The 27,136-nt window shown below is 33.9% G+C and overlaps 2 protein-coding genes across 2 annotated transcripts in view; both read right to left on the bottom strand.

Moving 5' to 3' along the window:
• Positions 1-21,411, bottom strand: part of nr5a5 (nuclear receptor subfamily 5, group A, member 5) — an 84,419-nt gene extending 63,008 nt beyond the window's left edge. Inside the window, exons 1-6 of the mRNA XM_041063637.1 lie at positions 21,296-21,411; positions 20,629-20,744; positions 20,271-20,412; positions 19,179-19,936; positions 18,869-18,988; positions 18,596-18,743 (exon numbers count right to left, since the gene is read on the bottom strand). Coding sequence (XP_040919571.1) covers positions 18,596-18,743; positions 18,869-18,988; positions 19,179-19,936; positions 20,271-20,412; positions 20,629-20,744; positions 21,296-21,395 — 1,384 coding nt within the window. The 5' untranslated portion in view covers positions 21,396-21,411. The remainder of the gene's footprint in view (positions 1-18,595; positions 18,744-18,868; positions 18,989-19,178; positions 19,937-20,270; positions 20,413-20,628; positions 20,745-21,295) is intronic.
• A 1,068-nt stretch (positions 21,412-22,479) lies between these two features.
• On the bottom strand, positions 22,480-26,659 carry soul5 (heme-binding protein soul5). The gene is made up of 8 exons (XM_041063653.1): positions 26,559-26,659; positions 24,833-24,966; positions 24,594-24,653; positions 24,226-24,307; positions 24,010-24,130; positions 23,287-23,423; positions 22,981-23,144; positions 22,480-22,827 (listed from the first exon to the last, which is right to left on the bottom strand). Exons 2-8 carry the CDS (start codon positions 24,859-24,861, stop codon positions 22,725-22,727), a joined length of 696 nt encoding a protein of 231 aa, XP_040919587.1. The 5' UTR covers positions 24,862-24,966; positions 26,559-26,659; the 3' UTR covers positions 22,480-22,724.
• Positions 26,660-27,136: the final 477 nt, after the last annotated feature.

The following is a 27,136-nucleotide window of genomic DNA, read 5'->3' as shown; positions in this document are numbered from 1 at the left end:
TCATAAAAAACGTCATAGTATAGTAAGGCGTTTTTTTCGGGCAAAAAAAGTCAAAATTTTTTTCGACCTCCAAAAGTCATAAAAAACGTCATAGTATAGTAAGGCGTTTTTTTCGGGCAAAAAAAGTCAAATTTTTTTTCGACCTCCGAAAGTCATAAAAAACATCATAGTATAGTAAGGCGTCAAAATCGGACAAAAAAAGTCAAAATTTTTTTCGACCTCCAAAAGTCATAAAAAACGTCATAGTATAGTAAGGCGTCAAAATCGGACAAAAAAAGTCAAAATTTTTTTCGATCTCCAAAAGTCATAAAAAACGTCATAGTATAGTAAGGCGTCAAAATCGGACAAAAAAAGTCAAAAAATTTTTCGACCTCAAAATGTCATAAAAAACGTCATAGTATAGTAAGGCGTCAAAATCGGACAAAAAAAGTCAAAATTTTTTTCGACCTCCAAAAGTCATAAAAAACGTCATAGTATAGTAAGGCGTTTTTTTCGGGCAAAAAAAGTCAAAATTTTTTTCGACCTCAAAATGTCATAAAAAACGTCATAGTATAGTAAGGCGTTTTTTTCGGGCAAAAAAAGTCAAATTTTTTTTCGACCTCCGAAAGTCATAAAAAACATCATAGTATAGTAAGGCGTTTTTTTCGGGCAAAAAAAGTCAAAATTTTTTTCGACCTCCAAAAGTCATAAAAAACGTCATAGTATAGTAAGGCGTCAAAATCGGACAAAAAAAGTCAAAATTTTTTTCGACCTCCAAAAGTCATAAAAAACGTCATAGTATAGTAAGGCGTTTTTTTCGGGCAAAAAAAGTCAAAATTTTTTTCGACCTCAAAATGTCATAAAAAACGTCATAGTATAGTAAGGCGTCAAAATCGGACAAAAAAAGTCAAAATTTTTTTGGACCTCCAAAAGTCATAAAAAACGTCATAGTATAGTAAGGCGTTTTTTTCGGGCAAAAAAAGTCAAAATTTTTTTCGACCTCCAAAAGTCATAAAAAACGTCATAGTATAGTAAGGCGTTTTTTTTGGGCAAAAAAAGTCAAAATTTTTTTCGACCTCAAAATGTCATAAAAAACGTCATAGTATAGTAAGGCGTTTTTTTCGGGCAAAAAAAGTCAAATTTTTTTTCGACCTCCGAAAGTCATAAAAAACGTCATAGTATAGTAAGGCGTTTTTTTCGGGCAAAAAAAGTCAAAATTTTTTTCGACCTCAAAATGTCATAAAAAACGTCATAGTATAGTAAGGCGTCAAAATCGGACAAAAAAAGTCAAAATTTTTTTGGACCTCCAAAAGTCATAAAAAACGTCATAGTATAGTAAGGCGTTTTTTTCGGGCAAAAAAAGTCAAAATTTTTTTCGACCTCCAAAAGTCATAAAAAACGTCATAGTATAGTAAGGCGTTTTTTTTGGGCAAAAAAAGTCAAAATTTTTTTCGACCTCCAAAAGTCATAAAAAACGTCATAGTATAGTAAGGCGTTTTTTTCGGGCAAAAAAACTCAAAATTTTTTTCGACCTCAAAATGTCATAAAAAACGTCATAGTATAGTAAGGCGTCAAAATCGGACAAAAAAAGTCAAAATTTTTTTCGACCTCAAAATGTCATAAAAAACGTCATAGTATAGTAAGGCGTCAAAATCGGACAAAAAAAGTCAAAATTTTTTTCGACCTCCAAAAGTCATAAAAAACGTCATAGTATAGTAAGGCGTTTTTTTCGGGCAAAAAAAGTCAAAAATTTTTTCGACCTCCAAAAGTCATAAAAAACATCATAGTATAGTAAGGCGTTTTTTTCGGGCAAAAAAACTCAAAATTTTTTTCGACCTCAAAATGTCATAAAAAACGTCATAGTATAGTAAGGCGTCAAAATCGGACAAAAAAAGTCAAAATTTTTTTCGACCTCCAAAAGTCATAAAAAACGTCATAGTATAGTAAGGCGTTTTTTTCGGGCAAAAAAAGTCCAAATTTTTTTCGACCTCAAAATGTCATAAAAAACGTCATAGTATAGTAAGGCGTTTTTTTCGGGCAAAAAAAGTCAAATTTTTTTTCGACCTCCGAAAGTCATAAAAAACATCATAGTATAGTAAGGCGTTTTTTTCGGGCAAAAAAAGTCAAAATTTTTTTCGACCTCCAAAAGTCATAAAAAACGTCATAGTATAGTAAGGCGTCAAAATCGGACAAAAAAACTCAAAATTTTTTTCGACCTCCAAAAGTCATAAAAAACGTCATAGTATAGTAAGGCGTTTTTTTCGGGCAAAAAAAGTCAAAATTTTTTTCGACCTCAAAATGTCATAAAAAACGTCATAGTATAGTAAGGCGTCAAAATCGGACAAAAAAAGTCAAAATTTTTTTCGACCTCCAAAAGTCATAAAAAACGTCATAGTATAGTAAGGCGTTTTTTTCGGGCAAAAAAAGTCAAATTTTTTTTCGACCTCCGAAAGTCATAAAAAACATCATAGTATAGTAAGGCGTTTTTTTCGGGCAAAAAAAGTCAAAATTTTTTTCGACCTCCAAAAGTCATAAAAAACGTCATAGTATAGTAAGGCGTCAAAATCGGACAAAAAAAGTCAAAATTTTTTTCGACCTCCAAAAGTCATAAAAAACGTCATAGTATAGTAAGGCGTTTTTTTCGGGCAAAAAAAGTCAAAAATTTTTTCGACCTCCAAAAGTCATAAAAAACGTCATAGTACAGTAAGGCGTTTTTTTCGGGCAAAAAAAGTCAAATTTTTTTTCGACCTCCAAAAGTGATAAAAAACGTCATAGTATAGTAAGGCGTCAAAATCGGACAAAAAAAGTCAAAATTTTTTTCGACCTCCAAAAGTGATAAAAAACGTCATAGTATAGTAAGGCGTCAAAATCGGACAAAAAAAGTCAAAATTTTTTTCGACCTCCAAAAGTCATAAAAAACGTCATAGTATAGTAAGGCGTTTTTTTCGGGCAAAAAAAGTCAAAAATTTTTTCGACCTCCAAAAGTCATAAAAAACATCATAGTATAGTAAGGCGTTTTTTTCGGGCAAAAAAACTCAAAATTTTTTTCGACCTCCAAAAGTCATAAAAAACGTCATAGTATAGTAAGGCGTTTTTTTCGGGCAAAAAAACTCAAAATTTTTTTCGACCTCAAAATGTCATAAAAAACGTCATAGTATAGTAAGGCGTCAAAATCGGACAAAAAAAGTCAAAATTTTTTTCGACCTCCAAAAGTCATAAAAAACGTCATAGTATAGTAAGGCGTCAAAATCGGACAAAAAAAGTCAAAATTTTTTTCGACCTCCAAAAGTCATAAAAAACGTCATAGTATAGTAAGGCGTCAAAATCGGACAAAAAAAGTCAAAATTTTTTTCGACCTCAAAATGTCATAAAAAACGTCATAGTATAGTAAGGCGTCAAAATCGGACAAAAAAAGTCAAAATTTTTTTCGACCTCCAAAAGTCATAAAAAACGTCATAGTATAGTAAGGCGTCAAAATCGGACAAAAAAAGTCAAAATTTTTTTCGACCTCCAAAAGTCATAAAAAACGTCATAGTATAGTAAGGCGTTTTTTTCGGGCAAAAAAAGTCAAAATTTTTTTCGACCTCAAAATGTCATAAAAAACGTCATAGTATAGTAAGGCGTCAAAATCGGACAAAAAAAGTCAAAATTTTTTTCGACCTCCAAAAGTCATAAAAAACGTCATAGTATAGTAAGGCGTTTTTTTTCGGGCAAAAAAAGTCAAAAATTTTTTCGACCTCAAAATGTCATAAAAAACGTCATAGTATAGTAAGGCGTTTTTTTCGGGCAAAAAAAGTCAAATTTTTTTTCGACCTCCGAAAGTCATAAAAAACATCATAGTATAGTAAGGCGTCAAAATCGGACAAAAAAAGTCAAAATTTTTTTCGACCTCCGAAAGTCATAAAAAACGTCATAGTATAGTAAGGCGTCAAAATCGGACAAAAAAAGTCAAAATTTTTTTCGATCTCCAAAAGTCATAAAAAACGTCATAGTATAGTAAGGCGTCAAAATCGGACAAAAAAAGTCAAAATTTTTTTCGACCTCAAAATGTCATAAAAAACGTCATAGTATAGTAAGGCGTCAAAATCGGACAAAAAAAGTCAAAATTTTTTTCGACCTCCAAAAGTCATAAAAAACGTCATAGTATAGTAAGGCGTTTTTTTCGGGCAAAAAAAGTCAAAATTTTTTTCGACCTCAAAATGTCATAAAAAACGTCATAGTATAGTAAGGCGTTTTTTTCGGGCAAAAAAAGTCAAATTTTTTTTCGACCTCCGAAAGTCATAAAAAACATCATAGTATAGTAAGGCGTTTTTTTCGGGCAAAAAAAGTCAAAATTTTTTTCGACCTCCAAAAGTCATAAAAAACGTCATAGTATAGTAAGGCGTCAAAATCGGACAAAAAAAGTCAAAATTTTTTTCGACCTCCAAAAGTCATAAAAAACGTCATAGTATAGTAAGGCGTTTTTTTCGGGCAAAAAAAGTCAAAATTTTTTTCGACCTCAAAATGTCATAAAAAACGTCATAGTATAGTAAGGCGTCAAAATCGGACAAAAAAAGTCAAAATTTTTTTGGACCTCCAAAAGTCATAAAAAACGTCATAGTATAGTAAGGCGTTTTTTTCGGGCAAAAAAAGTCAAAATTTTTTTCGACCTCCAAAAGTCATAAAAAACGTCATAGTATAGTAAGGCGTTTTTTTTGGGCAAAAAAAGTCAAAATTTTTTTCGACCTCCAAAAGTCATAAAAAACGTCATAGTATAGTAAGGCGTTTTTTTCGGGCAAAAAAACTCAAAATTTTTTTCGACCTCAAAATGTCATAAAAAACGTCATAGTATAGTAAGGCGTCAAAATCGGACAAAAAAAGTCAAAATTTTTTTCGACCTCAAAATGTCATAAAAAACGTCATAGTATAGTAAGGCGTCAAAATCGGACAAAAAAAGTCAAAATTTTTTTCGACCTCCAAAAGTCATAAAAAACGTCATAGTATAGTAAGGCGTTTTTTTCGGGCAAAAAAAGTCAAAATTTTTTTCGACCTCCAAAAGTCATAAAAAACGTCGTAGTATAGTAAGGCGTTTTTTTTGGGCAAAAAAAGTCAAAATTTTTTTCGACCTCCAAAAGTCATAAAAAACGTCATAGTATAGTAAGGCGTTTTTTTCGGGCAAAAAAACTCAAAATTTTTTTCGACCTCAAAATGTCATAAAAAACGTCATAGTATAGTAAGGCGTCAAAATCGGACAAAAAAAGTCAAAATTTTTTTCGACCTCCAAAAGTCATAAAAAACGTCATAATATAGTAAGGCGTTTTTTTCGGGCAAAAAAAGTCAAAATTTTTTTCGACCTCCAAAAGTCATAAAAAACGTCATAGTATAGTAAGGCGTTTTTTTCGGGCAAAAAAAGTCAAAATTTTTTTCGACCTCAAAATGTCATAAAAAACGTCATAGTATAGTAAGGCGTCAAAATCGGACAAAAAAAGTCAAAATTTTTTTCGACCTCCAAAAGTCATAAAAAACGTCATAGTATAGTAAGGCGTTTTTTTCGGGCAAAAAAAGTCAAAATTTTTTTCGACCTCCAAAAGTCATAAAAAACGTCATAGTATAGTAAGGCGTTTTTTTTGGGCAAAAAAAGTCAAAATTTTTTTGGACCTCCAAAAGTCATAAAAAACGTCATAGTATAGTAAGGCGTCAAAATCGGACAAAAAAAGTCCAAATTTTTTTCGACCTCAAAATGTCATAAAAAACGTCATAGTATAGTAAGGCGTCAAAATCGGACAAAAAAAGTCAAAATTTTTTTCGACCTCCAAAAGTCATAAAAAACGTCATAGTATAGTAAGGTGTTTTTTTCGGGCAAAAAAAGTCAAAATTTTTTTCGACCTCCAAAAGTCATAAAAAACGTCATAATATAGTAAGGCGTTTTTTTCGGGCAAAAAAAGTCAAAATTTTTTTTGACCTCCAAAAGTCATAAAAAACGTCATAGTATAGTAAGGCGTTTTTTTCGGGCAAAAAAAGTCAAAAATTTTTTCGACCTCCAAAAGTCATAAAAAACATCATAGTATAGTAAGGCGTTTTTTTCGGGCAAAAAAACTCAAAATTTTTTTCGACCTCAAAATGTCATAAAAAACGTCATAGTATAGTAAGGCGTCAAAATCGGACAAAAAAAGTCAAAATTTTTTTCGACCTCAAAATGTCATAAAAAACATCATAGTATAGTAAGGCGTCAAAATCGGACAAAAAAAGTCAAAATTTTTTTCGACCTCCAAAAGTCATAAAAAACGTCATAGTATAGTAAGGCGTTTTTTTTGGGCAAAAAAAGTCAAAATTTTTTTCGACCTCCAAAAGTCATAAAAAACGTCATAGTATAGTAAGGCGTTTTTTTTGGGCAAAAAAACTCAAAATTTTTTTCGACCTCAAAATGTCATAAAAAACGTCATAGTATAGTAAGGCGTCAAAATCGGACAAAAAAAGTCAAAATTTTTTTCGACCTCCAAAAGTGATAAAAAACGTCATAGTATAGTAAGGCGTCAAAATCGGACAAAAAAAGTCAAAATTTTTTTCGACCTCCAAAAGTCATAAAAAACGTCATAGTATAGTAAGGCGTTTTTTTCGGGCAAAAAAAGTCAAAAATTTTTTCGACCTCCAAAAGTCATAAAAAACATCATAGTATAGTAAGGCGTTTTTTTCGGGCAAAAAAACTCAAAATTTTTTTCGACCTCCAAAAGTCATAAAAAACGTCATAGTATAGTAAGGCGTTTTTTTCGGGCAAAAAAACTCAAAATTTTTTTCGACCTCAAAATGTCATAAAAAACGTCATAGTATAGTAAGGCGTCAAAATCGGACAAAAAAAGTCAAAATTTTTTTCGACCTCCAAAAGTCATAAAAAACGTCATAGTATAGTAAGGCGTCAAAATCGGACAAAAAAAGTCAAAATTTTTTTCGACCTCCAAAAGTCATAAAAAACGTCATAGTATAGTAAGGCGTCAAAATCGGACAAAAAAAGTCAAAATTTTTTTCGACCTCAAAATGTCATAAAAAACGTCATAGTATAGTAAGGCGTCAAAATCGGACAAAAAAAGTCAAAATTTTTTTCGACCTCCAAAAGTCATAAAAAACGTCATAGTATAGTAAGGCGTTTTTTTCGGGCAAAAAAAGTCAAAAATTTTTTCGACCTCAAAATGTCATAAAAAACGTCATAGTATAGTAAGGCGTTTTTTTCGGGCAAAAAAACTCAAATTTTTTTTCGACCTCCGAAAGTCATAAAAAACATCATAGTATAGTAAGGCGTCAAAATCGGACAAAAAAAGTCAAAATTTTTTTCGACCTCCAAAAGTCATAAAAAACGTCATAGTATAGTAAGGCGTTTTTTTCGGGCAAAAAAAGTCAAAAATTTTTTCGACCTCCAAAAGTCATAAAAAACATCATAGTATAGTAAGGCGTTTTTTTCGGGCAAAAAAACTCAAAATTTTTTTCGACCTCCAAAAGTCATAAAAAACGTCATAGTATAGTAAGGCGTTTTTTTCGGGCAAAAAAACTCAAAATTTTTTTCGACCTCAAAATGTCATAAAAAACGTCATAGTATAGTAAGGCGTCAAAATCGGACAAAAAAAGTCAAAATTTTTTTCGACCTCCAAAAGTCATAAAAAACGTCATAGTATAGTAAGGCGTTTTTTTCGGGCAAAAAAAGTCAAAATTTTTTTCGACCTCCAAAAGTCATAAAAAACGTCATAGTATAGTAAGGCGTTTTTTTCGGGCAAAAAAAGTCAAATTTTTTTTCGACCTCCAAAAGTGATAAAAAACGTCATAGTATAGTAAGGCGTCAAAATCGGACAAAAAAAGTCAAAATTTTTTTCGACCTCCAAAAGTCATAAAAAACGTCATAGTATAGTAAGGCGTTTTTTTCGGGCAAAAAAAGTCAAAAATTTTTTCGACCTCCAAAAGTCATAAAAAACATCATAGTATAGTAAGGCGTTTTTTTCGGGCAAAAAAACTCAAAATTTTTTTCGACCTCCAAAAGTCATAAAAAACGTCATAGTATAGTAAGGCGTTTTTTTCGGGCAAAAAAACTCAAAATTTTTTTCGACCTCAAAATGTCATAAAAAACGTCATAGTATAGTAAGGCGTCAAAATCGGACAAAAAAAGTCAAAATTTTTTTCGACCTCCAAAAGTCATAAAAAACGTCATAGTATAGTAAGGCGTTTTTTTCGGGCAAAAAAAGTCAAAATTTTTTTCGACCTCCAAAAGTCATAAAAAACGTCATAGTATAGTAAGGCGTTTTTTTCGGGCAAAAAAAGTCAAAATTTTTTTCGACCTCCAAAAGTCATAAAAAACGTCATAGTATAGTAAGGCGTTTTTTTCGGGCAAAAAAAGTCAAATTTTTTTTCGACCTCCAAAAGTCATAAAAGACGTCATAGTATAGTAAGGCGTCAAAATCGGACAAAAAAAGTCAAAATTTTTTTCGACCTCCAAAAGTCATAAAAAACGTCATAGTATAGTAAGGCGTCAAAATCGGACAAAAAAAGTCCAAATTTTTTTCGACCTCCAAAAGTCATAAAAAACGTCATAGTGTAGTAAGGCGTCAAAATCGGACAAAAAAAGTCAAAATTTTTTTCGACCTCAAAATGTCATAAAAAACGTCATAGTATAGTAAGGCGTCAAAATCGGACAAAAAAAGTCAAAATTTTTTTCGACCTCCAAAAGTCATAAAAAACGTCATAGTATAGTAAGGCGTTTTTTTCGGGCAAAAAAAGTCAAAATTTTTTTCGACCTCAAAATGTCATAAAAAAGTCATAGTATAGTAAGGCGTCAAAATCGGACAAAAAAAGTCCAAATTTTTTTCGACCTCCAAAAGTCATAAAAAACGTCATAGTATAGTAAGGCGTCAAAATCGGACAAAAAAAGTCAAAATTTTTTTCGACCTCAAAATGTCATAAAAAACGTCATAGTATAGTAAGGCGTCAAAATCGGACAAAAAAAGTAAAAATTTTTTTCGACCTCCAAAAGTCATAAAAAACGTCATAGTATAGTAAGGCGTTTTTTTCGGGCAAAAAAAGTCAAAAATTTTTTCGACCTCAAAATGTCATAAAAAACGTCATAGTATAGTAAGGCGTTTTTTTCGGGCAAAAAAAGTCAAATTTTTTTTCGACCTCCGAAAGTCATAAAAAACATCATAGTATAGTAAGGCGTTTTTTTCGGGCAAAAAAAGTCAAAATTTTTTTCGACCTCCAAAAGTCATAAAAAACGTCATAGTATAGTAAGGCGTTTTTTTCGGACAAAAAAAGTCAAAATTTTTTTCGACCTCAAAATGTCATAAAAAACGTCATAGTATAGTAAGGCGTTTTTTTCGGGCAAAAAAAGTCAAAAATTTTTTCGACCTCCAAAAGTCATAAAAAACATCATAGTATAGTAAGGCGTTTTTTTCGGGCAAAAAAACTCAAAATTTTTTTCGACCTCCAAAAGTCATAAAAAACGTCATAGTATAGTAAGGCGTTTTTTTCGGGCAAAAAAACTCAAAATTTTTTTCGACCTCAAAATGTCATAAAAAACGTCATAGTATAGTAAGGCGTCAAAATCGGACAAAAAAAGTCAAAATTTTTTTCGACCTCCAAAAGTCATAAAAAACGTCATAGTATAGTAAGGCGTCAAAATCGGACAAAAAAAGTCAAAATTTTTTTCGACCTCCAAAAGTCATAAAAAACGTCATAGTATAGTAAGGCGTTTTTTTCGGGCAAAAAAAGTCAAAAATTTTTTCGACCTCCAAAAGTCATAAAAAACGTCATAGTATAGTAAGGCGTTTTTTTCGGGCAAAAAAAGTCAAAATTTTTTTCGACCTCAAAATGTCATAAAAAAGTCATAGTATAGTAAGGCGTCAAAATCGGACAAAAAAAGTCCAAATTTTTTTCGACCTCCAAAAGTCATAAAAAACGTCATAGTATAGTAAGGCGTCAAAATCGGACAAAAAAAGTCAAAAATTTTTTCGACCTCAAAATGTCATAAAAAACGTCATAGTATAGTAAGGCGTCAAAATCGGACAAAAAAAGTCAAAATTTTTTTCGACCTCAAAATGTCATAAAAAACGTCATAGTATAGTAAGGCGTCAAAATCGGACAAAAAAAGTCAAAATTTTTTTCGACCTCCAAAAGTCATAAAAAACGTCATAGTATAGTAAGGCGTTTTTTTCGGGCAAAAAAAGTCCAAATTTTTTTCGACCTCAAAATGTCATAAAAAACGTCATAGTATAGTAAGGCGTTTTTTTCGGGCAAAAAAAGTCAAATTTTTTTTCGACCTCCGAAAGTCATAAAAAACATCATAGTATAGTAAGGCGTTTTTTTCGGGCAAAAAAAGTCAAAATTTTTTTCGACCTCCAAAAGTCATAAAAAACGTCATAGTATAGTAAGGCGTCAAAATCGGACAAAAAAACTCAAAATTTTTTTCGACCTCCAAAAGTCATAAAAAACGTCATAGTATAGTAAGGCGTCAAAATCGGACAAAAAAAGTCAAAATTTTTTTCGATCTCCAAAAGTCATAAAAAACGTCATAGTATAGTAAGGCGTCAAAATCGGACAAAAAAAGTCAAAATTTTTTTCGACCTCAAAATGTCATAAAAAACGTCATAGTATAGTAAGGCGTCAAAATCGGACAAAAAAAGTCAAAATTTTTTTCGACCTCCAAAAGTCATAAAAAACGTCATAGTATAGTAAGGCGTTTTTTTCGGGCAAAAAAAGTCAAAAATTTTTTCGACGTCAAAATGTCATAAAAAACGTCATAGTATAGTAAGGCGTCAAAATCGGACAAAAAAAGTCAAAATTTTTTTTGACCTCCAAAAGTCATAAAAAACGTCATAGTATAGTAAGGCGTCAAAATCGGACAAAAAAAGTCAAAATTTTTTTCGACCTCAAAATGTCATAAAAAACGTCATAGTATAGTAAGGCGTCAAAATCGGACAAAAAAAGTCAAAATTTTTTTCGACCTCCAAAAGTCATAAAAAACGTCATAGTATAGTAAGGCGTTTTTTTTTGGGCAAAAAAAGTCAAAATTTTTTTCGACCTCAAAATGTCATAAAAAACGTCATAGTATAGTAAGGCGTTTTTTTCGGGCAAAAAAAGTCAAATTTTTTTTCGACCTCCGAAAGTCATAAAAAACATCATAGTATAGTAAGGCGTTTTTTTCGGGCAAAAAAAGTCAAAATTTTTTTCGACCTCCAAAAGTCATAAAAAACGTCATAGTATAGTAAGGCGTCAAAATCGGACAAAAAAACTCAAAATTTTTTTCGACCTCCAAAAGTCATAAAAAACGTCATAGTATAGTAAGGCGTCAAAATCGGACAAAAAAAGTCAAAATTTTTTTCGATCTCCAAAAGTCATAAAAAACGTCATAGTATAGTAAGGCGTCAAAATCGGACAAAAAAAGTCAAAATTTTTTTCGACCTCAAAATGTCATAAAAAACGTCATAGTATAGTAAGGCGTCAAAATCGGACAAAAAAAGTCAAAATTTTTTTCGACCTCCAAAAGTCATAAAAAACGTCATAGTATAGTAAGGCGTTTTTTTCGGGCAAAAAAAGTCAAAAATTTTTTCGACGTCAAAATGTCATAAAAAACGTCATAGTATAGTAAGGCGTCAAAATCGGACAAAAAAAGTCAAAATTTTTTTTGACCTCCAAAAGTCATAAAAAACGTCATAGTATAGTAAGGCGTCAAAATCGGACAAAAAAAGTCAAAATTTTTTTCGACCTCAAAATGTCATAAAAAACGTCATAGTATAGTAAGGCGTCAAAATCGGACAAAAAAAGTCAAAATTTTTTTCGACCTCCAAAAGTCATAAAAAACGTCATAGTATAGTAAGGCGTTTTTTTTGGGCAAAAAAAGTCAAAATTTTTTTCGACCTCAAAATGTCATAAAAAACGTCATAGTATAGTAAGGCGTTTTTTTCGGGCAAAAAAAGTCAAATTTTTTTTCGACCTCCGAAAGTCATAAAAAACATCATAGTATAGTAAGGCGTTTTTTTCGGGCAAAAAAAGTCAAAATTTTTTTCGACCTCCAAAAGTCATAAAAAACGTCATAGTATAGTAAGGCGTCAAAATCGGACAAAAAAAGTCAAAATTTTTTTCGACCTCCAAAAGTCATAAAAAACGTCATAGTATAGTAAGGCGTTTTTTTCGGGCAAAAAAAGTCCAAATTTTTTTCGACCTCAAAATGTCATAAAAAATGTCATAGTATAGTAAGGCGTTTTTTTCGGGCAAAAAAAGTCAAATTTTTTTTCGACCTCCGAAAGTCATAAAAAACATCATAGTATAGTAAGGCGTTTTTTTCGGGCAAAAAAAGTCAAAATTTTTTTCGACCTCCAAAAGTCATAAAAAACGTCATAGTATAGTAAGGCGTCAAAATCGGACAAAAAAACTCAAAATTTTTTTCGACCTCCAAAAGTCATAAAAAACGTCATAGTATAGTAAGGCGTCAAAATCGGACAAAAAAAGTCAAAATTTTTTTCGATCTCCAAAAGTCATAAAAAACGTCATAGTATAGTAAGGCGTCAAAATCGGACAAAAAAAGTCAAAATTTTTTTCGACCTCAAAATGTCATAAAAAACGTCATAGTATAGTAAGGCGTCAAAATCGGACAAAAAAAGTCAAAATTTTTTTCGACCTCCAAAAGTCATAAAAAACGTCATAGTATAGTAAGGCGTTTTTTTCGGGCAAAAAAAGTCAAAAATTTTTTCGACGTCAAAATGTCATAAAAAACGTCATAGTATAGTAAGGCGTCAAAATCGGACAAAAAAAGTCAAAATTTTTTTTGACCTCCAAAAGTCATAAAAAACGTCATAGTATAGTAAGGCGTCAAAATCGGACAAAAAAAGTCAAAATTTTTTTCGACCTCAAAATGTCATAAAAAACGTCATAGTATAGTAAGGCGTCAAAATCGGACAAAAAAAGTCAAAATTTTTTTCGACCTCCAAAAGTCATAAAAAACGTCATAGTATAGTAAGGCGTTTTTTTTGGGCAAAAAAAGTCAAAATTTTTTTCGACCTCAAAATGTCATAAAAAACGTCATAGTATAGTAAGGCGTTTTTTTCGGGCAAAAAAAGTCAAATTTTTTTTCGACCTCCGAAAGTCATAAAAAACATCATAGTATAGTAAGGCGTTTTTTTCGGGCAAAAAAAGTCAAAATTTTTTTCGACCTCCAAAAGTCATAAAAAACGTCATAGTATAGTAAGGCGTCAAAATCGGACAAAAAAAGTCAAAATTTTTTTCGACCTCCAAAAGTCATAAAAAACGTCATAGTATAGTAAGGCGTTTTTTTCGGGCAAAAAAAGTCCAAATTTTTTTCGACCTCAAAATGTCATAAAAAACGTCATAGTATAGTAAGGCGTCAAAATCGGACAAAAAAAGTCAAAATTTTTTTCGACCTCCAAAAGTCATAAAAAACGTCATAGTATAGTAAGGCGTTTTTTTCGGGCAAAAAAACTCACAATTTTTTTCGACCTCCAAAAGTCATAAAAAACGTCATAGTATAGTAAGGCGTTTTTTTTGGGCAAAAAAAGTCAAAATTTTTTTCGACCTCCAAAAGTCATAAAAAACGTCATAGTATAGTAAGGCGTTTTTTTTGGGCAAAAAAAGTCAAAATTTTTTTCGACGTCAAAATGTCATAAAAAACGTCATAGTATAGTAAGGCGTCAAAATCGGACAAAAAAAGTCAAAATTTTTTTCGATCTCCAAAAGTCATAAAAAACGTCATAGTATAGTAAGGCGTCATAATCGGACAAAAAAAGTCAAAATTTTTTTCGACCTCCAAAAGTCATAAAAAACGTCATAGTATAGTAAGGCGTTTTTTTCGGGCAAAAAAAGTCAAAATTTTTTTCGACCTCAAAATGTCATAAAAAACGTCATAGTATTGTAAGGCGTTTTTTTCGGGCAAAAAAAGTCAAAAATTTTTTCGACCTCCAAAAGTCATAAAAAACGTCATAGTATAGTAAGGCGTTTTTTTTGGGCAAAAAAAGTCAAAATTTTTTTCGACCTCCAAAAGTCATAAAAAACGTCATAGTATAGTAAGGCGTTTTTTTTGGGCAAAAAAAGTCAAAATTTTTTTCGATCTCCAAAAGTCATAAAAAACGTCATAGTATAGTAAGGCGTCAAAATCGGACAAAAAAAGTCAAAATTTTTTTCGACCTCAAAATGTCATAAAAAACGTCATAGTATAGTAAGGCGTCAAAATCGGACAAAAAAAGTCAAAATTTTTTTCGACCTCCAAAAGTCATAAAAAACGTCATAGTATAGTAAGGCGTTTTTTTCGGGCAAAAAAAGTCAAAAATTTTTTCGACGTCAAAATGTCATAAAAAACGTCATAGTATAGTAAGGCGTCAAAATCGGACAAAAAAAGTCAAAATTTTTTTTGACCTCCAAAAGTCATAAAAAACGTCATAGTATAGTAAGGCGTCAAAATCGGACAAAAAAAGTCAAAATTTTTTCGACCTCAAAATGTCATAAAAAACGTCATAGTATAGTAAGGCGTCAAAATCGGACAAAAAAAGTCAAAATTTTTTTCGACCTCCAAAAGTCATAAAAAACGTCATAGTATAGTAAGGCGTTTTTTTCGGGCAAAAAAAGTCAAAATTTTTTTCGACCTCAAAATGTCATAAAAAACGTCATAGTATAGTAAGGCGTTTTTTTCGGGCAAAAAAAGTCAAAATTTTTTTCGACCTCAAAATGTCATAAAAAACGTCATAGTATAGTAAGGCGTTTTTTTTGGGCAAAAAAAGTCAAAATTTTTTTCGATCTCCAAAAGTCATAAAAAACGTCATAGTATAGTAAGGCGTCAAAATCGGACAAAAAAAGTCAAAATTTTTTTCGACCTCAAAATGTCATAAAAAACGTCATAGTATAGTAAGGCGTCAAAATCGGACAAAAAAAGTCAAAATTTTTTTCGACCTCCAAAAGTCATAAAAAACGTCATAGTATAGTAAGGCGTTTTTTTCGGGCAAAAAAAGTCAAAAATTTTTTCGACGTCAAAATGTCATAAAAAACGTCATAGTATAGTAAGGCGTCAAAATCGGACAAAAAAAGTCAAAATTTTTTTTGACCTCCAAAAGTCATAAAAAACGTCATAGTATAGTAAGGCGTCAAAATCGGACAAAAAAAGTCAAAATTTTTTTCGACCTCAAAATGTCATAAAAAACGTCATAGTATAGTAAGGCGTCAAAATCGGACAAAAAAAGTCAAAATTTTTTTCGACCTCCAAAAGTCATAAAAAACGTCATAGTATAGTAAGGCGTTTTTTTCGGGCAAAAAAAGTCAAAATTTTTTTCGACCTCAAAATGTCATAAAAAACGTCATAGTATAGTAAGGCGTTTTTTTCGGGCAAAAAAAGTCAAAAATTTTTTCGACCTCCGAAAGTCATAAAAAACATAGTATAGTAAGGCGTTTTTTTCGGGCAAAAAAAGTCAAAATTTTTTTCGACCTCCAAAAGTCATAAAAAACGTCATAGTATAGTAAGGCGTCAAAATCGGACAAAAAAAGTCAAAATTTTTTTCGACCTCCAAAAGTCATAAAAAACGTCATAGTATAGTAAGCCGTTTTTTTCGGGCAAAAAAAGTCAAAATTTTTTTCGACCTCCAAAAGTCATAAAAAACGTCATAGTATAGTAAGGCGTTTTTTTTGGGCAAAAAAAGTCAAAATTTTTTTCGACCTCCAAAAGTCATAAAAAACGTCATAGTATAGTAAGGCGTTTTTTTTGGGCAAAAAAAGTCAAAAATTTTTTCGACGTCAAAATGTCATAAAAAACGTCATAGTATAGTAAGGCGTCAAAATCGGACAAAAAAAGTCAAAATTTTTTTCGATCTCCAAAAGTCATAAAAAACGTCATAGTATAGTAAGGCGTCAAAATCGGACAAAAAAAGTCAAAATTTTTTTCGACCTCCAAAAGTCATAAAAAACGTCATAGTATAGTAAGGCGTTTTTTTCGGGCAAAAAAAGTCAAAATTTTTTTCGACCTCAAAATGTCATAAAAAACGTCATAGTATTGTAAGGCGTTTTTTTCGGGCAAAAAAAGTCAAAAATTTTTTCGACCTCCAAAAGTCATAAAAAACGTCATAGTATAGTAAGGCGTTTTTTTCGGGCAAAAAAAGTCAAAATTTTTTTCGACCTCCAAAAGTCATAAAAAACGTCATAGTATAGTAAGGCGTTTTTTTCGGGCAAAAAAAGTCAAAATTTTTTTCGACGTCAAAATGTCATAAAAAACGTCATAGTATAGTAAGGCGTCAAAATCGGACAAAAAAAGTCAAAATTTTTTTCGATCTCCAAAAGTCATAAAAAACGTCATAGTATAGTAAGGCGTCAAAATCGGACAAAAAAAGTCAAAATTTTTTTCGACCTCCAAAAGTCATAAAAAACGTCATAGTATAGTAAGGCGTTTTTTTCGGGCAAAAAAATTAAAATTTTTTTCGACGTCAAAATGTCATAAAAAACGTCATAGTATAGTAAGGCGTCAAAATCGGACAAAAAAAGTCAAAATTTTTTTCGATCTCCAAAAGTCATAAAAAACGTCATAGTATAGTAAGGCGTCAAAATCGGACAAAAAAAGTCAAAATTTTTTTCGACCTCAAAATGTCATAAAAAACGTCATAGTATAGTAAGGCGTCAAAATCGGACAAAAAAAGTCAAAATTTTTTTCGACCTCCAAAAGTCATAAAAAACGTCATAGTATAGTAAGGCGTTTTTTTCGGGCAAAAAAAGTCCAAATTTTTTTCGACCTCAAAATGTCATAAAAAACGTCATAGTATTGTAAGGCGTTTTTTTCGGGCAAAAAAAGTCAAAAATTTTTTCGACCTCCGAAAGTCATAAAAAACGTCATAGTATAGTAAGGCGTTTTTTTCGGGCAAAAAAAGTCAAAAATTTTTTCGACCTCCAAAAGTCATAAAAAACGTCATAGTATAGTAAGGCGTCAAAATCGGACAAAAAAAGTCAAAATTTTTTTCGACCTCCAAAAGTCATAAAAAACGTCATAGTATAGTAAGGCGTCAAAACCTGACAAAAAAAGTCAAAATTTTTTTCGACCTCCAAAAGTCATAAAAAACGTCATAGTATAGTAAGGCGTTTTTTTCGGGCAAAAAAAGTCCAAATTTTTTTCGACCTCAAAATGTCATAAAAAACGTCATAGTATTGTAAGGCGTTTTTTTCGGGCAAAAAAAGTCAAAAATTTTTTCGACCTCCGAAAGTCATAAAAAACGTCATAGTATAGTAAGGCGTTTTTTTCGGGCAAAAAAAGTCAAAAATTTTTTCGACCTCCAAAAGTCATAAAAAACGTCATAGTATAGTAAGGCGTCAAAATCGGACAAAAAAAGTCAAAATTTTTTTCGACCTCCAAAAGTCATAAAAAACGTCATAGTATAGTAAGGCGTCAAAACCTGACAAAAAAAGTCAAAATTTTTTTCGACCTCCAAAAGTCATAAAAAACGTCATAGTATAGTAAGGCGTCAAAACCTGACAAAAAAAGTCAAAATTTTTTTCGACCTCCAAAAGTCATAAAAAACGTCATAGTATAGTAAGGCGTTTTTTTCGGGCAAAAAAAGTCAAAATTTTTTTTCGACCTCAAAATGTCATAAAAAACGTCATAGTATAGTAAGGCGTCAAAAAATGTCAAAACAAGTCAATAAGGCGTCAAAATCGGCCAAAAAAAGTCACATTTTTTTTTGACCTCAAAATGTCATAAAAAACGTCATAGTATAGTAAGGCGTCAAAAAATGTCAAAAAAAAGTCAAAATTTTTTTTGACCTCAAAATGTCATAAAAAACGTCATAGTATAGTAGGGCGTCAAAATCGGCCAAAAAAAGTCAAAAATTTTTTTGACCTCAAAATGTCATAAAAAACGTCATAGTATAGTAAGGCGTCAAAATCGCCCAAAAAAAGTCAAATTTTAGAACGGCCTCAAAATGTCATAAAAAACGTCATACGGCCGGAAGGCCTCAAAATCAGCCAAAAATCATCATATTTTAGACCTCAAAATGTAATAAAAATGTCAAAAAGTTAATGTAATTAATTTTATATTAATTTTTCAATGAAAATATTAACATTTTAGCTCAATAGCTTCTAGATCATGTGACCTAATTACTCGAAATCAGTGCATGATCACAGTACTATGGATGGATGGATGGATGGATGGATGAGGGCTCACATGTCGCGCTTCCATGCAGAGGAGGCTGCGTTGGCTAAAGACAACCGCCTGAAGCCTCATTCCGCCTAATCAACGCACTCTCCACGAGGTGTTGACAAAATTAGCCCCGGTGAAAGATTACATCTAAAACGATTTTTAAAAAAAACTAATTTGGAAGTTACAACTATACTACACAATACTGAAGGTGCTTTGAGATGTTTCTCAATAAAACTTGAGTAATTCAGCAGCTGACTGTTTTTTAATGGTGCAATACGTTTATGGTGTATTTTGGGTTACTGTTGTCAAATGGAAATTCAATAATCGATTGGTAATCAAATTGAATCAGGAAATTGCACCGATTAACCACCCCTAAATGACAGTATTGTGAAAAGAAAAATGACCAACTAAAGGCTGAGAAAGTTGATTTAAAAAAAATATACCTAATACGTATCTTCTACTGAGGCACTAATCACTAAGGGAAAAGCTCACCAGGGTTGAATAGCACCAAGTATTTGAGACAGACAAACTCATGTCTGTCAAACTGGAGTGCCTTCAGTTTGGATACCAGGTCTTGGGTCCTCGATACCAGGCTATTCAGTGTCACTCCTGCCTGAGAGATAATGGTCGACACCTCAATCTGCATCAGAATGACAGAAAGGTAAGGGTTCTCTGCGTGTGTGTGCAATCTCATGACTATAATACAAAGACATTTTTGATTATGATAAAAATAAAGTCTCTTGTACAGAAAGTGTTAAACCTTACCTGTTGTCCTGTGACCAGATATATACAGCCCTCTTTGCCATAGGTCACCTGTCTACAGAGGTGGTCTAGGACCAGTAACTCACTCCAACAGCTCTGGAGCAGCACCATCTGGTCTTCCACCTGTGGGAAGCATAAAAAGAGGATTCTGATGCAGTTGCAAATTAAAGGCTTCAGCCTTTGATCTCCACTAAGACCCCAACACACAGTAAAGAGTGAATGCTATAGATCTGCTCATGCAGCAAATCAGAGATTTCTACTTCTGTAAAAAGGTTTACATAACACTTCATCCGCTGACTTCATGATTCATTACCTTGATTTCCTTGAAGAGTGTAGTGTTCCTGGCCCACTCCACAAGCCCAAACAGAGTCTGGTCAGCCATTTTGCACATGATGCTAAATGTATTTAGGCGGTCATGTTTGCCTCGGTTGGCCTGTTCTCTCTGCAGGCTGGCCAGGACCTTGGCACACAACTGGCTCTCATCCTGCTCCCCCTCCAGGAGTTGGCTTAGGAAGTTGGCTGTAAGAGTGGCTGACGGGGGAGTGTCTGGGGTTTGGATGAGAGCTTGGGAGAGAGGAGTGGTTGAGCTTGGTGTTGAGCAGGGGGACGATGCTGGGGTGCTTTTTGGTGTTACTGAATTATTTGGGGTTGGGTGCATTGGATAGTTTGCAGGAGCCAGGCTGCACCAAAAAGACATTTCTCCTTTCTCCTGGACAAATCCAGGGAATGTGCGGTGGTACAGTCCTGGGCAGGGCAAAGATGGAGGAGTGAGCACCCTCTCTGTGTTCAAGGTGCAGTCCAGAGGCATGGATGCTCCCGACTGGCCCATGCTAGATGGACACATGTGGGATTGATGAAAAACATCAGAGGACAATGAAGCACTTGTATGGCTGCTCATTACGTGAAGGTCATTTGGAGCTGTTGGCCGGTGTGTTTGTGTAGTTTCCATCTTAATCCTGTAGGGAGCAGTGTTTGCTTGGTGATACAGCCTTTGCTGTTTCATCTGCCTGTCCCGCCGATACAAAGGGCCAAATTTATTCCTGCCGCCTCTCATACGATCTGCTCTTACAGCTGTTGACAGTAGATGAAATATCAAGTTTTTACAAGACACTGATTCAGACATTGACAGAGAATATTTAGTTTATAAAGCTGAAAATAAATCCACTCGACTTTGAGAGTTCAGATTAGCTCCACAATACAGATCATCATATAAAAACTAGGTCATTACAGGCAGTACCTGCACTGGTTTATGACTTCTTAGATAAGTCTTATGGGAGAAAAGACCATGCATGTCAGTGAAACACAAGGCATGTCACAATGAAGCAGAATATGTGTCCAAATGCACGAGTGTATTTGTGTATGTTTCTGTGATGGGACTACATTTTTGTGTGCGTGAGGGGGGTACCTTCTCTTTTCATGCCCACTGCCAAACACTTCTGGAAGCGGCAGGAAGGACAACGTTTCCTCTGGGAAAGGTTCATGGGGCAGCTCTGTTGTTCTGCACAGGTGTAATGTTTGTTATTCTGCACTGAGCGTTTAAAGAAGCCCTGCAGTGAGAGAGAGAGACAGAGAGAGACTGTAAGGCCGCGGCTTCATTCTCTACAGATTACAAGACAATCCTGGGTGACCATATAAAATGTGTATCATTATAGTTACAGAAATAATATATCTTGACTATGGCTCCTCGGTGTATACAACAACACCAGTGTGCCCTGTGGTGCTGTTAGAATAAATATTTTTTCATGGACTTTCCCGTCTCTTACCTTGCAGCTTTCACAAGTGAGCAGTCCATAGTGGTACCCCGATACTCTGTCTCCACAGATGGGACAGCCCTCCTCTGACTCTGGTCTACCATCTGGCTCTGTTTTTAACTCCTGAGCTGGAGAAAGACACCACAGTTATCATTAAATCAAATGTACAATATGACACACTTCTGCTCTTTAATGTGGTCAACATGGCACAAAGTGAGATAACAAGAGAAGATTGATGTATAACACATGCTCTTAGACTGAGATGAATGTTGGGTGAGGAGTGCAGCTGACTGGACTGCCATGCTGCTGACATTTAAGTGTGTAATCTAAAGATGTTTATTGCTCAGCTGTTGAGAAAGTAAAGAGCAGTATGGGAGGACCATCCCTCTGTTTCAGACAGTACCTTATCACTCTTCTTGATTTGCTTGACTATGATCACAGATATGACCCTTACATAATTCCCAGATATCACTGGTTCTACAGGTTTTCTTCCAGATTTTCAAAGGTTGTTGATAAATATCCTTAATGTACCATGGCATGATGTGTTATACTCCGATTTCAAAATAAGACATTTAAAATATTGATATCTTTATAACACTGCACAAGTTCAAACAATATCTTCTATTGCCTTCTTAAAAGGGCATTATCTCCCCATAGTGCACTTCCATCTAGCACTCACATGTTGATGATCCCTCCAAATTTAACAGATTATCCGTACAGTTACCAGGGTGGCGGACAAGAGGCTGGGGCAGCTGTGGGCGATAACCAGGTAGGTCCATTCGGGCAGTTCTGGACACGAACTCCACAGTCACTTCAGCCTGATCTGCATTGTCCCAGAGATCAGGAGACCAGACAGTCACCGCAGGCAAGCCAGAGAAAGGCCAACAAGCAGGCCCAACAGCCCTGGTGGACTGATGGTTGTTTGAGATCCCACAAATGGACTTTGATCTATAGTGAGTGTCATAAAACCTCTCCTGACTGGCACTCCTACCCAGTCAGTCAGTCAGTCAGAAAGCCAGCCAACCAACCAGCCCCTCCACAGGAGACAGTCAGATAGCCACCTGCTGGATTCCTACTTTAGTGAAATCATCAGGCCATCCTGGAGCTCAGCTGATAAGAGGCCACTGGAGAGTACAGTTGATTAGTGTCAAAACTACAGCTATTCAATTTTCTTGTTAGTTCCTGCATCATTATTATTATTATTACAATTTATGCCGTGGTTGAAAAATAGACACACAGATGATATACTTATGAAAGAGAACTAGTAGAACAGTATTAAACTACTTCATTATGAGCAGACATCTTTAATTCCAAGTAGGGAGTAGAAAGAGAAGAAGTATTAAGTAGCAGACAAATATCTCAAACCTGTACTCAATTACAGCACTGGAGTACATGTACTTGGTCCCTTTCCACCACTGAATTTATGCATGAAGTCCTTTGTTCATTCTGAAAGTTAAATGCAATTTAGCCACCCTAATAATTCATTCAAGGAAAGGACAATAAAATCTGAAAACTTTACTTTAGTCAGTGTGAGACAATAATAATCACAGAGTGTGATTTTATTGTTCCACATTCCCAGCACTTGAGGTGATAAGGTGCCAGTCAACAGCCCAAATGGCACAGACGGCTTTAATGAATCTCACAGTGACGTCAAAGTGAAAGGGAGGACAGTCCAAGGGTGGATAGTTATGACACTTGCACATTAGCTTGTTAATGGATTATGACATTCATCAACAAAATAGTCCAGTTTTCACCAGTCTCTTTAGCCTCTGACACGTCACACTTTTCACGGCTTTTGCAGGCTTAATCTATTACATGTACATGTATTACAGAGGTGGATCAATCAAGAACAACCACAAGAAATGACTGCGTAAAGGTAACTTTATTGAATATAAAACAAAACCATTAAACAAAACCATTAAACAAGCTAGTTTAAAACCATGACCACAAGTAATATATGGTGTATGCAGTACATGAACATTTTCAAAATCTGGGCTGTCACTGCAAGGTTATTTAGATGACACATTATGACTTGAAGCAATAGTGAAGCAAAAGTCCAGCTACAACATCTCTTCATTTAAGCTGTCACTGCACTGTGCTCACAGTATTCAAGAGAAATGAGCAAAGTCCAATTCCTCACTGCTGGCACACGCAGGCTCATCCTCAGCAACAAACCACACCTCATTGTGCCTGTTAAAGATCGTCATAGGACTGCAAGAAAGAAATTACACACACACACACAATCATTTTTACAATTATTGCAGAATATAAAATCAACTCCAAATATTCATGTTTTCTTTTTCCTCTGGGATTTGCGCAGCGTGTTTCTTTCTATCACTGAGAAAATGATGGCGATTTGTTTACCTGTTGTATCCAACAGCATAGTGGAAGCCTTTTTTGTATTTTGCATCAGCTAAGTCAAGGGCAGTGGACAGACTGTTTGCCGTGTTTTTGTCAGACATGCTCGTCATCCATCCACTGTAGGTCCGTACATACACTTTCATGTCAGATGTCTCATGGATATACACCTGCAAGTCAGCAAAGTTTCATTATTTGCCAGAGCTTACAGTCGACTTGACAGAATCGATTCAAACATAATTAAGGCATTTATGACTAAATGAGGGTCAGTGTGTTTTTTTCATGCCATTTCTTTATGCTAGAGAGGCTTACCTTTTTATCAGTAGGACTTGGGGGATCTGCCTGATACTCAGCTGGCAGCAAGAAACTCATGGTGTAGACACCCGTTTCCCAAAATCTCTTGTCAGGCATTTTCACAACAACAGGAGCTGTCATTTCAATTTTCTTTCCTAAAGGTAGACATTAAGAAAACACAACTATTTCACAAAACGGAATTACATGACAAACATCAAACGCACACAAAAAGAATAAGAAAACATACAAAAATATGTGTAGTTGTTCTGACTTGAATATCCAATAAAACCACCAAACTATCTCTGCTCTCTGATCACAACTAAATACAGTGATTATAGTGTCATGCCAAAGGACATTTTAATTTTAGCTGTACCACATGTTTAAAAAGAGGCTGGAAAAACTGGTTTTAAATACTACTCTCCCTACAAATGGAAAGTTACAAAAAGTTTTGCAAGTAAAATCTCTTGTTTCTTTCTTTTTTTTTTTTTTTTGGAGAGTTGAAAAACATTATACTCAAGCCTTTTGAATGCTTTGTAATTGTTTTCTTCAATGTGGAACTATTTTATATTTTGTATGCAAACTGCGTGTTTTCTTTTTTTGTCCATGCTTATAGTGTATATCTTTATTCTTGTAAACAGGACTCTCTTGAAAAAGATGCCATCTCAATGAGACCATTTGTTTCAAAAAAAGTATTAAATAAAACATAAATAAAGGAGTGGATGCACACATTCATGTATGAACCTTTTTCGTTGGCACCAGTGATGTATTCGTAGAGTCGTCTGAATGCTTTCATTGCTGCAAACTCCATGAAGAAGGATGTCTCTTCAGTTGAAACCCATTTCACAGAGTCATAGTGTCGGACCTGAGGGACATGAGAACACAGGGTGGAGTGGGCTTTTTAATCGTTTCTGGCGCCTGAAATGAGAAATGGCTTCTGTCTTGATCAGAGACACTCACCTCATATTCGTCAGTCTTACAAATCAGATCAAACAGCAGGCACTCTTTTGTCTCAGAACAGAACTCTAACTGAGAGGAGTTTCTGTGAAATTAGAGAAGAAGCAAACATTGAGAGATATATACGATGATAGCAACAATCATCTGTGCCAGGCTCTGAGTGAAAATATGACTGATATGTTCAATTCCTCATTTATTAATCAATCTACTTCATTAGCTGATTAGTAAATTTCTAATTTAAGTTGTGGACGCAACAGTGCCACCAATTTTCTAATAACCAACAATTTCATTTAAAAACGACTTGTTTACTCTGTAATTTTGGTGAAATGCAGCAATCAGCTAACATGGGAGATTAAATTCATGTTTCTTACCCAACTCTGGCCTCAGCTGTCAGTACCAGCAGAAAACCAACGACGCCTGAAAGGTAAATCCTGAGACACACACGTAGAGTGCTTTCAGTCAGCACTAAGCATTAACAAGCCATTTTTGTTCATCCATTGAAAAGAGGACAGTTCTTCTGACACAATATTTAAGCTTAGAACATTACAAAAAGAAATTTCTATTTATTGATTTCTATCTAAGACAATCTGGAAAATAAAACTGTACTTACATTGTGATGGAGTGTTTGGTTGCTTGCATTCGAGAACTGGATCTTCGCAGTCTGGTCCAAAGTAACTATTTATTCCAACTCTGGTTATGAAAGGAAAACTGGCCACTCCCTGAACTCATAAACCAGTCAATGGACTTTCCAATGGACCAATGGGAAACCAAAGCAGAAACAAGAGAAACGGGAAAGAATTATGAAACAAACAGAGACACATGTTTTGCAACCCCTGCAACCAGTAATATTTCTGTTCTGTAGATGATCTTATGGTGCTCAAAGAAAATCTAGTTTGGACTACTCTGTGCCAAGGGGCCAACCCAATTTCATTGATATATTTTTTTATTGACTTTTACCAACATCAAATAAAGGTCAGCTAGAAGTACCAAAGTTATTTTATGTGTATACTTACAGTAGTACTTACATATAACTGTAAGTATACACATAAATAACTACTGTACAGGTAGGCGAATGTGTGGATAATGATTGTAAGGTGAGAAACATATACTATATATATATATAGGCTGCAGTATACTGCAGGTCCTCTAGTCATGCTTAAAAAACAAACTTATCTATGAAACAGAAATATTTTATTTTTTCATATTTAAAAAAAAAAAAAAACCATCAGAGTATTTAGCAGGGCAGCCAGATCAGGTGGCACAAATTGTGACAAAACATCATGTGAGGTGGAGGCTCACGTTTTTTACTCTCAGAATGTGAGTGAAACGCCCAGTTCCCATGCAATATTATTTGCCACAGCATTGTATAGAATGTCCTAAATGACCACCTTGGCTCTGGTATACACAATCATACACACACAAACAAGCGGCTCAAACAGAAATGACGGACTTAGTATCTTATCATTTTTGTCACAAGAGAATTACCTTCATTGTACCTATTGTTGGCACAGACCACACGATACCCTGTTTTGTACCTGCAAACACCAAATTCATGGTGTTTGTTCCCATTTCAAGAAAGTACATTCAACAATGAGACAAAAGGCCCAGTCACACCCATATGTAAAACAGAGGAGAGAGATTCAGTGTGCAGACAGGCTGCATGGGAAACACTTTCCCATTTCATTAATATAAAACTGGTTTCGCAAATGCGCCACAGTTGATTTTGTTATAGATGGTGATAGTAAATGGACCATTTAAATCAATATTCAGTATAACTAATTTTAAATGATTGCCATAACTCAAGAAGACTCTATAACATCTTAAACAAGGAAAGTACAAACAAAACAGAACAAAACCTTGATTATAATATTGCCATTAAATACTGCACGCAATGTCATAATGAGAGACCTGCTAGTAAAGAAAACAAAAACAAAAACGATGAAAACACATCAGTTTAAGCTCCATAAAGGTCATCATTACCACTGTTTTGTAAATGAACGCTGAATAGGGGTAATGTAACCTGAGTACCACTGCAGCTGAGGGTTAGAAGATTTTCCTCTTTTTATTGGTGACAACAAAGAGAAAGAGACAGTATGGAAAGATATATGAAACCTTCCCACAGGTCTCAGTCCAACATTTTGTGTTACAAAGCACAAATATGGCCACAGTAGATGTGAACAACAAACTGAAACTTGGATATCAGCAGTTTAGACAGCTGTTGGCGCTTGTCACATGAGCTAAATATTTGTCAGTTCTAATATCAGTTCTGTCAAAAATAATAATTAACCCTCCTAAAGTTAATCAATTAATTGTTTCATGTAAATGGTGCCACATACCTGAAGTCATCACACAGCTGGCATTGTTTCCTTCCTCTTAGTGAAGTTACTTTGAACAAACTCCGTCTGGCTCTTTAATATATTAATGGTCTGCGTGCAGCAAAATGCTAGTGGTCACAGCGAGGAACTGCAACACAAAATGAAATACAAGTTACACACACTGGTATAATCATCATTAATATTGTCTTTATTAAAAATAACAGCATGTTTGGTGGTGATAATTCTATTAATAAATCAATGTTTTAACAGCAGTTTTCTGACATGTGGACATTTTTGCCTAGTTACAGGATTGGTAGCACATATACTGTGCGCAGGAAACAGCTGTGCCGGTACAATAACAGTATCTGTATTCTCGGTGTAATTTATCAAACCAGGATGAAAAGTAGTTAAATAAATAGCTAAGCTCTCCATGATTGTTTTTTTCACCTTGATATACAGAGTATGAATATGTGGCCAAAATAATGGAAACAGCTTTATCTTCAAAGGTTTATCTGTCTGTGTACCCTCTGGACAATTACTGTTTACCGCCCCCCCGTGGTCATAAAGAGGAACTGCAACACAAACCAACGTCGGTGCTG

Source organism: Toxotes jaculatrix, chromosome 18 (genome assembly GCF_017976425.1).
Source record: "Toxotes jaculatrix isolate fToxJac2 chromosome 18, fToxJac2.pri, whole genome shotgun sequence".
Taxonomy (NCBI): Eukaryota; Metazoa; Chordata; class Actinopteri; family Toxotidae; genus Toxotes; species Toxotes jaculatrix.
This window is presented reverse-complemented; position numbering and strand designations above follow the sequence as displayed.